General features: G+C 53.2%; 2 protein-coding genes across 4 annotated transcripts; one reads left to right on the plus strand and one right to left on the minus strand.

Annotated features, from left to right (window-relative positions):
* The first annotated feature begins 540 nt into the window (after positions 1–540).
* Positions 541–3,576, plus strand: Ppp1ca (protein phosphatase 1 catalytic subunit alpha). The gene is made up of 7 exons (XM_036170204.1): positions 541–678; positions 1,123–1,254; positions 1,400–1,630; positions 2,150–2,254; positions 2,629–2,852; positions 2,925–3,059; positions 3,132–3,576. Exons 1-7 carry the CDS (start codon positions 624–626, stop codon positions 3,240–3,242), a joined length of 993 nt encoding a protein of 330 aa, XP_036026097.1. The 5' UTR covers positions 541–623; the 3' UTR covers positions 3,243–3,576.
* On the minus strand, positions 3,135–10,595 carry Rad9a (RAD9 checkpoint clamp component A). 3 transcript variants are annotated; one of them, XM_036170184.1, is made up of 11 exons: positions 10,413–10,595; positions 10,259–10,329; positions 9,704–9,832; positions 9,221–9,371; positions 9,043–9,142; positions 5,829–5,938; positions 5,630–5,739; positions 5,492–5,556; positions 5,256–5,393; positions 4,333–4,540; positions 3,135–4,242 (listed from the first exon to the last, which is right to left on the minus strand). In XM_036170184.1, the coding sequence occupies exons 1-11, from the start codon at positions 10,444–10,446 to the stop codon at positions 4,147–4,149; spliced, it is 1,212 nt and encodes a 403-aa protein (XP_036026077.1). In that variant the 5' UTR covers positions 10,447–10,595; the 3' UTR covers positions 3,135–4,146. The 3 variants fall into 3 exon arrangements, with proteins under 3 accessions (XP_036026077.1, XP_036026084.1, XP_036026090.1); XM_036170191.1 differs by having other exon boundaries at positions 9,221–9,335; positions 10,413–10,594; XM_036170197.1 differs by lacking the exon at positions 9,221–9,371 and having other exon boundaries at positions 9,043–9,110; positions 10,413–10,594.
* Positions 10,596–15,492: the final 4,897 nt, after the last annotated feature.

The raw sequence follows: 15,492 nt of genomic DNA on the forward strand, positions 1-15,492 counted from the left end.
AACTTGGTGCAATACTATTACATCACTCACAGAAGAAAAAAACATTGACGTAGCAGGCACTAAGGCAACCTGGACCAAAATATGCTCAGAGTTCAGTAGCAGGTGTCCGTGGGTTTGGCACAAAGACCGAGGTGAATGTGAGGCCTGGTCTGGAGCCCACTCTCAATATCATAAAGCCTTAGCTTGAGAAGTCAGCGACTAACGTGCTCACACCACAATCTCACACAGGGCTGGGGTGAGAAGAGACTTTTGAGAGAGGAAAAACAATTCCCACAGTACTTCCGGCCCTAACTCCTCTGAACGGGGCAGGGCGATTCCGCCAGGGTGGAGCCAACTCGGCCCCGCCCCACCAAGCCCCGCCCACCACCCAGCTCGGCTCCGCCCGGCCTCCCGAGGCCCTCCGGGCTGCGGCGCTCGCCGTCCAGCAGAGGCGCTAGAGAGCAGGGAACTGCGGGCGCGGCGCGGCGGGGCGGGGCGCGGCGGGGCGGGCAGCCGAGAAGGCGGGGCGGCGGGCTGGGGGCGGGCTGGGGCGGGCGGAAGGAGAGACAGGCCGGAAGGAGGCTGCGAGAGGGCGGGAGGCAGGAGAGGGCCCGGAGCTGCTGGGCAGGAGCGGCGGCGCCGCCATGTCCGACAGCGAGAAGCTCAACCTGGACTCCATCATCGGGCGCCTGCTGGAAGGTAGGCGGGGGTAGAGAGGGTGCGCGCCTGCCGAGCCCGGGCCCCGCGCCGTCCGGAAGTGGCGCGCGGGCGGGCCTGCGGCTCCCGGGGGCCAGCGTCGCTTGGGCGGGGACAGGCCGTGAGGTCCTGTGGCCACGGCCACCTCCCCGTCCGCGCGCCCCGGCGCCGGGGGACACACGCGCGGCCCGGACTCAGGGTGAGAAGCCTGCGAAGCCGGCTAGGAAGAGGTCCCGGAGCGAGGACCTGCGGTTGACAGGGTCTTGGGAACCGGCGTCTGTCTCGGGCCTCCGGGGTGGCTGACGGGGGTCGGGTCTTGCCGTCCGAGGCCTGAGGCAGAGGTTTCGGGGCGGCTCCCTGGCAACAGTTGCCCGTGTTGGGGAGGCATGACACCTGTCCTCATGCCGTGTGCGAGGCCAGGGTCCTAAGACCTCTTCCCGTACCCAGTGCAGGGCTCACGGCCTGGAAAGAATGTGCAGCTAACCGAGAACGAGATCCGTGGTCTGTGCCTCAAATCCCGGGAGATTTTCCTGAGCCAGCCTATTCTTCTGGAGCTTGAGGCGCCTCTCAAGATCTGCGGTGAGCCCTTGCTCAGAACCCCTTAGCGTCCTGGAAATAGCCCCCACGGCCGCCTCACTGCCTGGTTCTCTCCTCCCTTTAGCCCATTGCTGGCCCCGGGTTCAAGTTTAGGTCTTGCACCTATCTAGTCTTCTCTGCTTCCTAGGTGACATCCATGGCCAATACTATGACCTTCTAAGGCTGTTTGAGTATGGTGGCTTCCCTCCAGAGAGCAACTACCTCTTCTTGGGGGATTATGTGGACCGTGGCAAGCAGTCTTTGGAGACCATCTGCCTGCTGCTGGCCTATAAGATCAAATACCCTGAGAATTTCTTTCTGCTTCGTGGGAACCATGAGTGTGCCAGCATCAACCGTATCTACGGCTTCTATGATGAATGTGAGTGTTGTAAATGTTGCTGGCTGCCCAGAACTACATTCCCTGCTCTTCCTGGGAACCTTATATTGGTCTGGTTCCAAAAGACCCGCGATGTACTTATGCATGAACCCTGTAAGGTCCCATCATATGCTGTCACCCCTGACACTCGGGAAAGACCTGGTGAATGGAGGTTCCTGGATCCCTGCCTGATGGCACTCCCTCTATCACATCCCTACTTACATGTCGAGTATCTGTGAATAAACCAGACCTGCCTTGGGTTTGGCCTGATTCATGGGACCAGAGTGGGTGCCAACATCGATGTTGGGCCAGACTAGAGTTCAGGCTGTTGTGGACCCAGGTGTTAGAATTCTGGAAGGCAGATGAAGATAATGCAGGGAGACTTAAGCTTTCCTTGCCTTCCAGTCTTCTCCCAGCTATGCCAGAGTAACCCACAAGATACCCTGGAGTGCACATAAACTAGGCTGAGGGTTGCGTGAGGGGGGTGGTCTTCCCTATGAGTCATCTCCTCCTCCTGTGCAGGCAAGAGACGGTACAACATCAAACTGTGGAAAACCTTCACAGACTGCTTCAACTGCCTGCCCATTGCCGCCATTGTAGATGAGAAGATCTTCTGCTGCCATGGGGGTAAGAGTGGTGGTGGACCACATCCTCGGGGCCTTGGGAAGTTGTCAGCCGAGCTCTGCTTCCTGGAATAGCTCCTCTTGATTTCTCATCTTGGATGTCACTTCTTGTAGGAAGTCACTTGCACCCCAGTTTGGCTGCATGTTTCCTTTTGTGCCATTTGGCATCCTGTAGGCAACTCACTCATCCCCTTCCCCATGGGGGGGTCTGCTCTTTGCACTTATAAAAGCTGAGCAATGAGTTCTACCTCCTTGGACTTCCAAGAGCCGATAGATGAACCCATTGTGGGAGGAGATGGGATGGGACGGGACGGGACGGGAGGGCAGGGCTGATTCCCAAGAGCTTCTGGTTTAAGGAATGGTGCCCATTCCTTCCAGGCCTGTCTCCAGACTTGCAATCCATGGAGCAGATTAGGCGTATTATGCGGCCTACAGATGTGCCTGACCAGGGCCTATTGTGTGATCTCCTGTGGTCTGACCCTGACAAGGATGTTCAAGGCTGGGGCGAGAATGACCGTGGTGTCTCCTTTACCTTTGGGGCTGAGGTGGTAGCCAAGTTCCTGCACAAGCATGATTTGGACCTCATCTGCCGGGCACATCAGGTAGGCTGGTGGCCCTGGGGTAGACTGGCCAGCTGGTGACTCGTGGACCGAGCAGTTCCTGTCCCTGCCCAGGTTGTAGAAGATGGTTACGAGTTCTTCGCTAAGAGGCAGCTGGTGACTCTCTTCTCGGCTCCCAACTACTGTGGCGAGTTTGACAATGCAGGTGCCATGATGAGCGTGGATGAGACTCTGATGTGCTCCTTCCAGGTGGGTGTGGGGAAAAAGGCTGGGGGACCACCTGGCTCAGCACCAGGAGCCTGACAGCCTTTTCTCTTTCAGATCCTCAAGCCCGCTGATAAGAACAAGGGGAAGTATGGGCAGTTCAGTGGCCTGAACCCTGGAGGCCGTCCCATCACCCCACCACGCAACTCTGCCAAAGCCAAGAAATAGCCTCCATGTGCTGCCCTTCTGCCCCAGATGATGGATTATTTGTACAGAAATCATGCTGCCATGGGTCACTGGCCCCCCAGGCCCACCCGTCACGGGGAACACACAGCGCTAAGTGTCTTTTCCTTTCTTTTTTAATGAATCAATAGCAGCATCTAATCCCCCAGGGCTCCCTCCCACCAGCACCTGTGGTGGCTGCAAGTGGAATCCTGGGGCCAAGGCTGCAGCTCAGGGCAATGGCAGACCAGATTGTGGGTCTCCAGCCTTGCACGGCTGGCAGCCAGATCCTGGGGCAACCCATCTGGTCTCTTGAATAAAGGTCAAAGCTGGATTCTCACCATGGCCTCTGTCTCACTTGTCCCCGACAGCAGGCCAGCAGCCCTTTGGTACAAAGCCACCTGGGAGGGCAGACTGACTGGCTGGACATGGGCCTGGCCAGGGCAAACCCCCAGGGCACACTTGGGTCCAGAGGCTATTAGGATTCCAAGCCAAGGCCCAAGTGTTGGGAAAGAAAGAGAAATAGTCCCTACCAACCATGGCCCAAGGATTGATAGGGAGTTCATGATTGGCAGAGGGTAATCAGCACTGTGATTTTTTTTTTTTTTTTTTTTTTTTAAGAGGCAGGCAAGCCTGAGGAAGGTATGTTTCTAGCTCTAGCCAGATACCTAGGGCCTGGCCTGTGGCTCTACAGTGAGAAAGAGGTGAGGAACCTGTCAGTGGCAGCTGGGCACCAGAAAAAGACATGATTGATACAGGTTGAGTGAAACACGGTCCAAACATGGTTGCCTAGGCAGCTCTGCAGCGGATAGCCCCTTTCCCATGCCCAGGGACTGAGTTCCAGCCCTGCCAGTGGCTGGGCATGCTTCTGGTCCATGGGCCTTTGGACACAAGCTTCAGTTTCTCAAGTTCAGCCTTCACCATCACTGTCTTCAGCCAGAACAGGGCTGGGACCCTGGGGGGAGTGTACAGGGGCCAGGATGGAACCAAAGAAAAGTGAACGAAACTGCAAAGAGAACAGAATAGAAAAGGCCCAGTTAGTCTGGGAGTTGCTTTCCTTCTCCTCACAGTTCCTACCCCAGCCTCCAGCTCCTACCTTCTTGGGTGGGGGAGTCCCAGGCACTGTACTGGGCTCAGCTTCCTCCTCCTCCTCTGAGGGAGGGGTGAGGTCATGGGAGGGCTGGGAGACGGGTGGGAGGGAAGTGGAAGGCTGTGCCCGGGAGCCCTCGCTGCCCACGGTGGTTTCCATGGCAATCATGTAACAGTCGATGTCATCATTGGTGAAGTCATCTAAGTGGGGCATGCTGTAGGCAGAGACAATATCAGCAAGGAACAGGGAAAGAGGGATACAGAGGCAGGCCCCACTTTGGAGGGTTTGAGGCCTCAAGACTGCTGGTGAGCTTTTGATTTTATTACTTCCTGATTTGGCTGGGAGGAAAGGATGCAGGGGTTAAGTGGGAGCTTCCTGGAGGGGGTGGAACTGGAACCCCTTTGATCAGAGTTCAGGTAGGGGCCTGAGGGAGGCATCCTGGGGGCCAACTTAGCTTAGCTGGGGGAGGAAAGCAACAAGTCCTGTGAACAGGGCCACATGGGGCCCAATCCTTCACCTTCCCAACGGATAGGAGCTGGAGAGCACCAGAGCCCAGGGACATGCTGGGCTGTGGGCCAGACCAAACTTCCTCTGCTTCCACGACACTGAGCCCATCCTCCCCAGCCCACCTGCCCTTCCAGCCACCTGCTTCCCCTACACCAGGCAGCTCCCTGCCTCCCTCTCCCTCTTAGCCTGGGAGGAGGCTCAGAGGGGAGGCCTCGGCCAGAGAAGGAAGCCAGCAGGACCTTGGGGATGCCTCTTTGGATGGGAGGGGTCTCAGTACAGCTGACCATGAAGGCTGGAAGCCCTGTAGAGGCTGGGGCCTGACAGGAAGGAAGTATGTACTGGGGGAGGTGCACAAGCTAGTAGTGGCAGGCCCAGCCTGAGGTGTAAAGAGACAGGGAGAGCTGGGTGGTGGGTGTCTTTACCTCTGAGCCTGCTTTTGAGGCACTGGCTGGCGAGGCTTTGGGGAGCATGGGTCCTGGGAACGTGGGTCTTGTTCTAAGAGTGTGGCCAAGACAAAGTGGCCATCCAGCAAAGAATCCTCAATGGTAAAGATGACTGGCCTGGATAAAGGAATGGGGGTGAGCTAGGTCATCCATCCTGCTCTGCTCTGAGCATCCCAGAGCCCTACCTCCTCCCCAGCCTACAAGCCTAGAATTACCTGCCTGGAACATCAAAGTGGATGGTAAGAGGCAAGTTGGCTGACTCTGCGAAGTTCAGGAGCCCCTGGGATGGAGGAAGCAGGCAGTGAGAGCCTGTGTGGGGCTGAAAGACCAGGTGATGGTGCCAGTGAACTCACCCGAAATTCCTTGAGGCAGAAGGTAACAGCTATCCCCTCTGGGGCATGCAGCTGCTGGAAGTCCTCCTCTCCAATGCTAGTCTCAGTAACCATGGCTTTGTTGGTACTATCTACAGGGCAGGCACAAGGAATTAAAAGTCCTTGAGTTCTGGCCTCACCCCAGCTCTGTTCCCTTTGGGGGCAGATCTAATTCCCTCACCTGCCTCCTCCTCCTGGTAACTGCGAAGAATGACCCGTCTGCCATGGCCAATGCCCAGTGTCACCTCAGTGAGCGCAGGGGGAAAGGAAAGAGCAGCCTCTGCCAGAACCCTGTGGTAAGGGAAACAGTAGATGTGCACAAAGCACTCTGTCCACTCCTGAGGGTGGAGAGGGAGGAGTAAGGTATGCTACCTGCCTGGTCAGAAGCTTAGCCGGTGGGAGCACACACTAAATACACATACAGCCTAGACACAGCAGGAGGATGGGCGGGCAGCTCTGGGTGGTGCAGGAACCAAGGGCTACTTGCTAAAGGGATGTCAAACCCTTGACTAGCAGGGTAAAGGCCTGGTGCACCCCTAGTACAAAAGGGGGAAAATGGAAAGCTGGGTAGAGAGCACACTGCTGTCAGTTACTTTGGGTGGGGTTGTTCAGTGTGACTGCAGTTATGCTGAGGTCTTTGATCCACTTGGTCTTAAGTTTTGTGTATGGCAATAGATACCATTCTATTTGCAATCTTCTACATGTTGACATCCAGTTATGCCAGCACCATTTATTGAAGATGCTTTCTTTTTTCCATTGTACAGTTTTGGCTTCTTTGTTGAAAATCAGGTGTTCATAGGTGTGTGGATTAATGTCAGAGTCTTCAATTCGATTCCATTGGTCCACATGTTGGTTATTGTGGGGTGGGGTTGTTTAAAAACAGGTTTTTGGGCTGGAGAGATGGCTCAGAGGTTAAGAGCACCAACTGCTCTTCCAGAGGTCCTTAGTTCAATTCCCAGCATCGACATGGTGGCTCACAACCATCTGTAATGAGATCTGGCGCCCTCTTCTGTATACATAATAAATAAGTCTTAAAAAAAAAAAAAAAAAAAAAGGGGCCGGGTGGTGGTGGTGCACACTTTTAATCCCAGCGCTTGGGAGGCAGAGCCAGGCAGATCTCTGTGAATTCAAGGCCAGCCTGGTCTACAAAGCGAGTTCCAGGAAAGGCGCAAAGCTACACAGAGAAACTCCGTCCCAGAAAAACCAAAAACAAACAAAACAAACAAAAAACCAGGTTCTCTTTAGGTAGCCCTGGCTGACCTCAAACCTGGAGCAATCCACCTGTCCTCTTGATTCTTTTTTTTTTTTTTTTTAAAGATTTATTTATTTACTATGTATACAGTATTCTGCTTGCATGTGTCCCCCTGCATGCCAGAAGAGAGCACCAGATCTCATTATAAGTGGTTGTGAGCCACCATGTGGTTGCTGGGAATTGAACTCAGGACCTCTGGAAGAACAGTCGGTGCTCTTAACCTCTGAGCCATCTCTCCAGCCCTTGACTCTTCTTAAAGAGCTGGGATCACAAGTATACACCCATACCCAATCCAGCTACTGAACCCAGGAGCTCAAGAACAGCTTGTATAAAACAGCAACATCCTGTACACATACACAACAATGGAAAAGAGGATAGATCCTTTTTTTGGTTTGGTCTTTTTGAGACAGGCTCGGGTTGGCCTGGAACTCAGAGATCTGCCTACCTCTGCCTCCCAAGTAATGGGATTAAAGGTGTGCGCCACTACACCAGGCCTTGGCTCCCATCTTCTAAGGATACATATTGCTGAATGTTTGCAGAAGAGTAACACCTAGATTTGCTTCAAGACAACTTCGGGAGCTGGAAATATAGTAGAATGTACAGTCTTTGGGTTACAGCCCTAGCACTGGGCTGGGGGAGAGCGCCTGGCATCTATATTGGAACTTTTTAACAATTATTCTGTGTGAGTGTGAATGTACTGTAGAGGGAAGAGAAGCTCAGCTGCACATGGGAGGTCAGAACAACTCACAGAACAACTCACAGGAGTCAGTTCTTCCACCGTGCAGGTTTTGGGGATTTGAAATCTAACTATTCAAGTTGTCAGGCTTAAAGCAACGGCCTTAACTGCTGAGCCAGCTTACTGGCTTCTATATTTGAAATTTTGTGAGAAAGAGAAGCAGTTGGGGGTTGAGAACTTAGCTCCATGGTAAAGAGTACCTAACAAGCACAAGATCCTAGGTTCTGTTGTCAGTATTGAGGGGGAAAAAAAATCAGACAAAATTGCAATTGCTAATTTTTAGTAAGAAACAGCCCTTAGTGCCTTTTTTTTTTTCCCTCCAAAAAGGAACTCCATCACTATTAACAGACACTAAGGAAGCTGACATTGGGTCCTGAAGGGACTTTCAGTCACTCTGAGAAAGAAAGAAATGGAACCTTGGGCTAGGTGAATGAAAACAATGTCTAGTGCAGGCAGGGGAGAGTCCACTGTGCTTTGGGCTGGTCTTCAGGGACCTTCACCTCTCCTGGAGCCCACATTCTCCTTGCCCTTGAATGTTGACTGAATTTGCTCAGCAGCCCTCCTAGACTCCAGCTTCCTTGCCCAGGGCCTTCCCCTGGCTCAGAGCCTAGAGCCCTGGCAATTACGAAGCAGATGCTTTAAGAGACACTACGAGAAGAATGAGCAGGTCAGAGGGCTCTGAAGCTGTGACACAGGTCAAGGACAGACCTTCAAGGTTATTGAGGACAAGGCAAGTCACCGATACTTTCTAGAAAAGTGGTCAAAGCCTGAGCAGCAGAGAGCCACGCCAGGCCTCTGGGATACAGAAGATAGGACCCCACTGTCAGTAGAAATGGAGAGAGGCAGCAGCCTGGTTTTGTAGGGCCAGGTAAGGGACCAAATGTGCACTGAGCTGAGTGGTCTTGACACAGAAACCTCATAAAGAGGTGCCTTTATGTATGTTCTGTATGAATGCACACAAGCAGAAGCCAGACTACCTTGGGTGGTGGTTCTTCTCAGGGCTGTCCTTGTTTATTTGAGACAGGGTCTCTCACTGGCCTGGGGCTGTGAGCCCCAGGAATCCTGTTTCTACCCCCTATCCACCAGGGTGAGAAATACAGGAGGACACCACACATTTTTATGAGCTCTGGAACTGAAAACCAGGTCTTCATGCATGCACATCATTTTACCAAGTTGTCTCCCTAGCACACACACACATCCTTTTTTGAGACAGTCTCATATTCTCTAGGCTAGTCTAGAAACTCACTGGCCTTGAAACTCCTGATCCTCCCACCTCCATCTAAGAACTGCTGGGATGGCAAGCACAAGCTAACCATGCCTGTTGACAGTGGTACATTCCCAGAAGGGCACCTAAAAGCCCCAGAGATGGGAGAGACTAAGGCTAAGCTTGAAGCACAGTGTACTCACCGTGCTGGGGCACGGAGCAAGTGGGGGCACGAGGCTGGGTCGAAGACAGCCTGCAGGGATTCACAGTCCTGGAAGGAGAGGTTGTGTGTTTTCCTGACCCCTGGATAAGGAGAAAGGGTCTCAGTGGGCTTGACAGCCTTCACTCCCCGCACCCGCAGAGGGAACTCTGCTGGCTCACCATGCTTGCAGTGGAGCTGGACCACCAGGTGGCTGTGGCTGCCACTGAGGGAGATGCAGCATTTTTCCACAGTCTTCTCCACCATCGCCAGAGAGCGGAAGACCGACAGGAAGGACTGGGCAGGGTAGGACATCAGCCTGGTACTGTGCCTCTATGGACCAGATCTACATCCCATGTAGGTCCTGGTCCATCACTGGCCCAACATAGCTTTAAATGGGGATCCCATTATATGCAGGACATCTGCACATTTCCAGGCCTTGTCCAGGCTGTTCCCTTTGCAGGGAAGGGCTACTAACTTTTTCTTGACCAACTCGAATGTCACCACCTTCTCCACTGCTCTTATAACCCTCTAAAGTCTAGACATCTTTACCTCACTGCATTTTGCATGGAATGGCTCCCATATGAGGTTAACTCTCTAGTAATTATTTACTGAGTACTCTGGCACAAAGGCACAGCTGTGGAGATGCTTCGGATGGTCCTCACCTTCATTAGGATCTTACAGCGCAGCAGGTCCTGACCTGGGGAGGCCGCCTGGTACAGCTGGAAGAAGGGTGGGGCAAAGAGGAAGCAGGCATAGGCAGAACGGGAAGAGTTCACCGTACGCAGGGAGAGCTGAGACACAAAAAGCACGGAAGATAGAGTCAGGGGCAACGGCTGGCCCACTCCAATGGCCTGCTTTTTCACCCTATGGCCGTCCTCTTCAACGCTTACTGAAACTCTCCTCCCTTCCGTGTAGCAAGATCTTCTGCATGCGGACCTCCTGGTCTTCCACGGCCCATGGTCTGCCACGCTTGCTTTCCCCCTAAATTACTGCAGTCCTACCCTGCCTGCCACTTGGCGCTTTAGGGAGGGCAAGCGGCCCCTGTACACACATGCAGCCTTAGAAGACAGGGTCCAAGATGATGCCCCAACAACCCAAGAGGAAAATGCGCCAAAATACCTGCCCGCCATCACCATGTAAGGCCGAGAGCGAGTGCCAAGTCTAGGCTCCCCACTCCCCATAGAATCCGCCCCCACCCTTGAGGCCCAGTCTCTTACCCCGTCCTTCAAGGGTTCCAGATAGAGCTCGTCCCCGATTCGGGAGAGCGAATGGACAGCCTTGCCCAGCACTGCAGGGAGTAGAGTAGGAAGAAATTAGGAGGACTCCTCGGGCTTGCTCACGTGTCCCGCCGCCAAGCACATCCAAACTCACCCTTCACGTTGCCGCCGGCGATCAGGCACTTCATGGTTCACCAGCACTGAATTCGAGGCTAATGTGCAAGCATACCTGGACGGATACGACCTACAGCGAGTCCCAGCAGCCACTACGGACGACTTGAGTTCCCTTCCCGCGCACCGTCCCCGACCCCCGCGCCAGCCCGGCCTCTGCATCCTTATTGGTCCATCCCAGGCACCTCCGTCACGTGAGAAAAACGTTCCCTAGCTCGGGTGTCACGTGACCCAGTCAGTTCCCGGGGTGGGGCCTTTGTCACGTGACTCCAGAATGCGAGCTCCTGAGTCATTCATCAGGTCTGGGTCTCCCTACCCAGCCCTAACCTTCCACGCCTTGCAGAGCCCTGCAGCTGCCCTGGGCTCCTCTGGGCACACGAGATGAAAGCCACATAGACGGAGCTCCGAGGAGCAAGGTGCTCGCACTAAGGATCAAGCCCTGGACCAGAGTCCAAACTTGGGAGGAGTAGACCCTCCTGGGTCGTTAACTTAAAGTGAAAGGGGATACAGGGTTAAAGCAAGACAGCCCGCGCTCAATGGGGAATCTGTCGTGGCTGCAACCACCAGCTCCCCTCAGAAGTTAACGTAACTTTCTTCAAGAGCCGGGAGGAGAGCCGGGCGGTGGTGGCGCATGCCTTTAATCCCAGCACTCGGGAGGCAGAGGCAAACAGATGTCTGTGAGTTCGAGGCCAGCCTGGTCTACAGAGTGAGTTTCAGGACAGGCTCCAAAGCGACACAGAGAAACCTTGTATCGAAAAAACCAAACCAAACAAAACAAAGAGCCAGGAGGAGGAAGGGGCTGTTTATTCTGGTTTCGAGGTCCTTCATTGATCTCCATAAATACACGGAAAGAGCAGGAGGAGCATTAGCAGAGGTGAAATGGGGCGTGTGGGTAGGTGGGGTGTCCTGAGCCTTGCAGGAGGTTGGGGCTGAATCGATGAACTGGGAAGCCCGGAAAGGCTTAAGCACTCACTACACATGGTTTGTGTGCATTTACCAGTTCCTTCAGACAGTGTGAAAGGATGAGGGTTATCAGCTGGAAGTCATTCACTTTGCTCTGGATTAGTGCCTTCAAGTGTTGAAGGGACTGCCTGGAACATCACCTGCCCATCACCCCTGCGGCCCTGTGGGTAAGGAATGGGGAGGCTCTGTTTGTTACCCAGACCCTCTGTTTTTCCGCGCTCCTCCCGGTCTTCAGCTCTTGGTCCTTTCTGAAGGCCTCCTGGGAGGAGGTTGCTTTCCCTTTCCACATCCAAGCAACCAGTGTAAATGTAGAAGCCTTCAGCTCATTAGACTAGGAGTTAGCCGACACAGCCCTCCCCTCTCCTCCGGTTCATTTCTTCAGTAGATCCTGACTGCTTCATCTCCAGAACAGATGGCACTAGGTCCCCCTTCCATCTCCACTGCCCGCCTTTCACCTGGCAGAACACAGTCCCCAGTGATCTGCCTTTACCCCTTTAACTGTCCTGGCCAGAGTCCGGTCTCTAGATCTTGAACTTGCAGGATTCCAGGCCCCACCCATGTCTCCCACCTGTGCTCACCTATCTCCAAAGCCCTGTCCCGCCCTTTGATTGCCAGGTCAGCTGCTGCCAAGGCTGTGGCCTGCCTCTCTCATGCTGGCTTCTCTTCCTGGTCAGCAGCAATGGTTCACTTTGTAGCCAGGGTGCTTAGCAGTTTTCCTATGTGCTTAATGTTTGTGTTCCCTGCTTCTGTGGCAGCCGCTTTTGGGCAGGGACTGCTTCCGTTCTGTTTATTACTCTGTACCTCAGACACAGCCTAGGATTAATAGGTGTTAAGCCGTGTATGCTGGGTCATATTAAGCCCTACCACTAGGGAGACTGAGAATTGAGAGGTCAACCTGGGCTACATAGCAAGACTCTGTCAAAAAACAAAACAAAACAAAAAGTTAAATATGTGTCACAGCTAGGCCAGGTTGCTCCAAATCACTCTGAGTGGTAAGAAAAAAAAATCTAGCTTCTAACCTCTGCACATAGTGCCCGCTTTCCTTGTAACTACTCTCCCCATACTCAGCTCCCCAAAACGTAGTTATAGGACCAGGCTTGGTGGCACAGGTTTGTAATCTCAGCATCTTGGGAGGCTGAGGCAGAAAGATCAAATTCAAAGCCCATCGAGATTACATAGAGAGGTCAAAGTCAGCCCCTGGCAACTTAGTGGGAAAGGGCCGGTGGCCAGGGAGATGTGGGGTGAAGTGTTCGCTGTGCAAGTCTGACAGCATGAGTTCACCCCCAGAAGCCACTATGGAAGGGGAGGGCTGACTTCCACAGTCGCTCTGTGGCATGCAAGTGCCACACTCTCAAAGACACTGATAATAGATGAAGGAAGAAATAAGGACTGGAATATATCTCTGAGAGAGCACCTGCCTAATATTCAAAAAGCCCTGGGTTAAGCCAGGCATGGTGGTGGAGCATGCCTTTCATCCCAGAAATCGGGAAGCAGAGGCAGGTGGAGGTCAGCCTGATCTACAGAGTGAGTTCCTGGGCAGCCAGAGCTACACAGAGAAACCCTGTCTTGAAAACAAACAAAAACCCTGGGTTCCATCCCTAGTACACTACACTGACACAGAATTAGCTGTTGATTTCCTGTTTCTTCCTCCCAAAATATCCTCCCACCCTATCCAGGATTGGGTAAGTGTGGTCCTCAAACATTCTGTACTTCCTCCCCTGCCCCCTGCCTAAGCAACCAGACTCAACTGGAGGCAGACCCCGAGGCTCCCTGGAGGCGAAGGAGAAGGCTGCCAACAGACACATTGAACGGGAAGATACTGTTGACCTGAGGTCATATGCACTAGGGAAAGGAGACAGGAGACACTTTGGAGTGGCCACCCTCCCACTCCCCGGCTCAATATCGGAAACCATCTGGACCTTCTGCTGTACACTAGCCTGGGGAAGACAAGGAACACAGGATGCTCACTCTGACCCCTTCCGACCTAACACTTAGATCCTGGAAGACCTCCCTGTGCTGTATTCCTGGGAGACAAGCTACTCCTGGGATCTGCTTCCCCATCCCATGCCTGAGGTGTGAGTCTAGTAGAAAGCTTTCCAATCCACCTCTCTGTCTTGCAGTTGGCACGTCCAGTCATGCACTTTTGCCCCAGAAGCACAGTGGGAGAGGGGGAGGTGGACCTATAGAAACCTTGTCATACTGGGTGGGAGATGGATCACCCCAAAAGGACTTGGGTCCATCCTGAAAGTTAAGAGAGCAAAGTGTGACTCCAGCTCTATTCATAGATGGCCTGGAGCAAATCAAGACCATTTCTCCCTCAAATGCAATTGGATGAGATGATCTCTCAGGGTTCAACCCCCAGACTTACAGTATTCACCTTACCCACGATAGCGGTGGCTTCCTACAAGTACGTACATCTGTGTAGATGCAGGTGTATCTGGGGACAGTGATGAAGACTGGCTATCATTCCAAACCTTTGAAATCATTATCTGTCAGGGATTCCTTCCCTTCAGTTGCCACCTCTCACTCAGCTGGTTAGGGCTGAGTCATAGGAAGCCTAAAACTGGGGCTTGGTGCTCAGCCATTCACTAGTTCAGCCCATACTAGGTGTGATTTTCCAAGTATGGGACAGACACGACAAAGCTCCCTGCTCTTGGAGTGAGAGGTGCTGTGGGGGAATGGCAGAGGGGTGCTGATGGAGGAGCCTCTGGAGCATGGCCGGGTTAGACATTTGCCTGAAGCCCTGAGGGAGTGAACTGTACCCGTGAGAGGCAAAGCTCTGGGCTGGTGTGGGACTGAGACTAAGGGACACAGCTGACAAAGAACAGAGTCTCACCAAAGCCAGCACTCGGAGAAGGCCAGGAATCTGTGGTTCTGGGAGCATGCTGTCAGCCAGATCAGGCACATCAAGAAGGCTGCCCCTCCATGCTGTGTCCTATGCAGTCCTGCTATAGACAACAGCTGGGGTGGCTCTGGGAGTTTTGCTAGACTGGAGGAATTAAAAAGCAGAAGGGCAAAGAAGTTTGGGGAGTTGGGGTTCACTTGGGTTTGTCTTGATCGAGGCTGTACATACCAGATATGGCATTTGCGAAGTTACTCTGGGCTAACCAACTGGATGGGGAAGTTCCGACTGCTGGGCATTACAAAGGGAGAACACTTGGCCTGCTCATGATACGTGTGTGGCATCCCAGGTGCTGCCAGCCCCCACTGCCAAGTCCTGCCCAGGCTTTCTTGTTTCCTGGCATTCGTCCCAGCAATCAGAACAATGTTTGGCAGGTAGCATTGGTCTGATACATTTATGATGAATAACTGAAGAGCAAAGATTCAGAATCTTTGCAAGCCTTGAAGGTTGTCTGCTGAGACACAGGATGAGGTCTAGGTGCCAAGCCTGCCTGGGTTTGAATCCTGGCTCCATCAAAGTTGTGTGAAAATGGCCGTGTGGCTGGTGTTCTTAAAGTCTGAATTTTCTAATATGTGGACTGGAGGTACTCAGGGTCACTCTTTCCAGGAGCTACTGTGTCAAACTCTTCCCATCTGCTATTGCAGTGATGATGGTATCCTACCTCCTCTATCTGTGTAGTCCATCCTTACTGCAGCCTAAGCATCAGAGAGGGCAACAGAGAATGTCAGTTTAGATACAGGATGAGGCACACAGGAATCCTGGAGGAAAGTCTCCCCAGTGAAATGGCATAGAGAAAGGTGTGGAACCCACACACTGGCGAACCTTCTGAGGGCAATGGGTCGGGTAGAAGGAAGAATCAGCCTTGAGGGCAGTTAAGAAAGCAGGCTGCTCCTGCTGTTGCTTTGAGCCACCACATGGGCCCTTCAGTTCTGGGCTTTTGCTGGTCCTTCTCCTCCGGAGCAGGAAAAATGGGAATGCTTATGGCTTTCAAAAACTCCCCAAGATGTCCGGGTGGTGGCAGCGCACGCCTTTAACCCCAGCACTCAGGAGGCAGAGCCAGGTGGATCTCTGTGAGTTTGAGGTCAGCCTGGTCTACAGAGGGAGTTCCAGGAAAGGCTCCAAAGCTACACAGAGGGAAAAAAAAGCCTGTCTTGAAAAAAAACCAAAAAACCAACAAAAAACCCAACAACAACAAAAA

This window comes from Onychomys torridus, chromosome 1, assembly GCF_903995425.1.
Source record: "Onychomys torridus chromosome 1, mOncTor1.1, whole genome shotgun sequence".
NCBI classification, from domain to species: domain Eukaryota; kingdom Metazoa; phylum Chordata; class Mammalia; order Rodentia; family Cricetidae; genus Onychomys; species Onychomys torridus.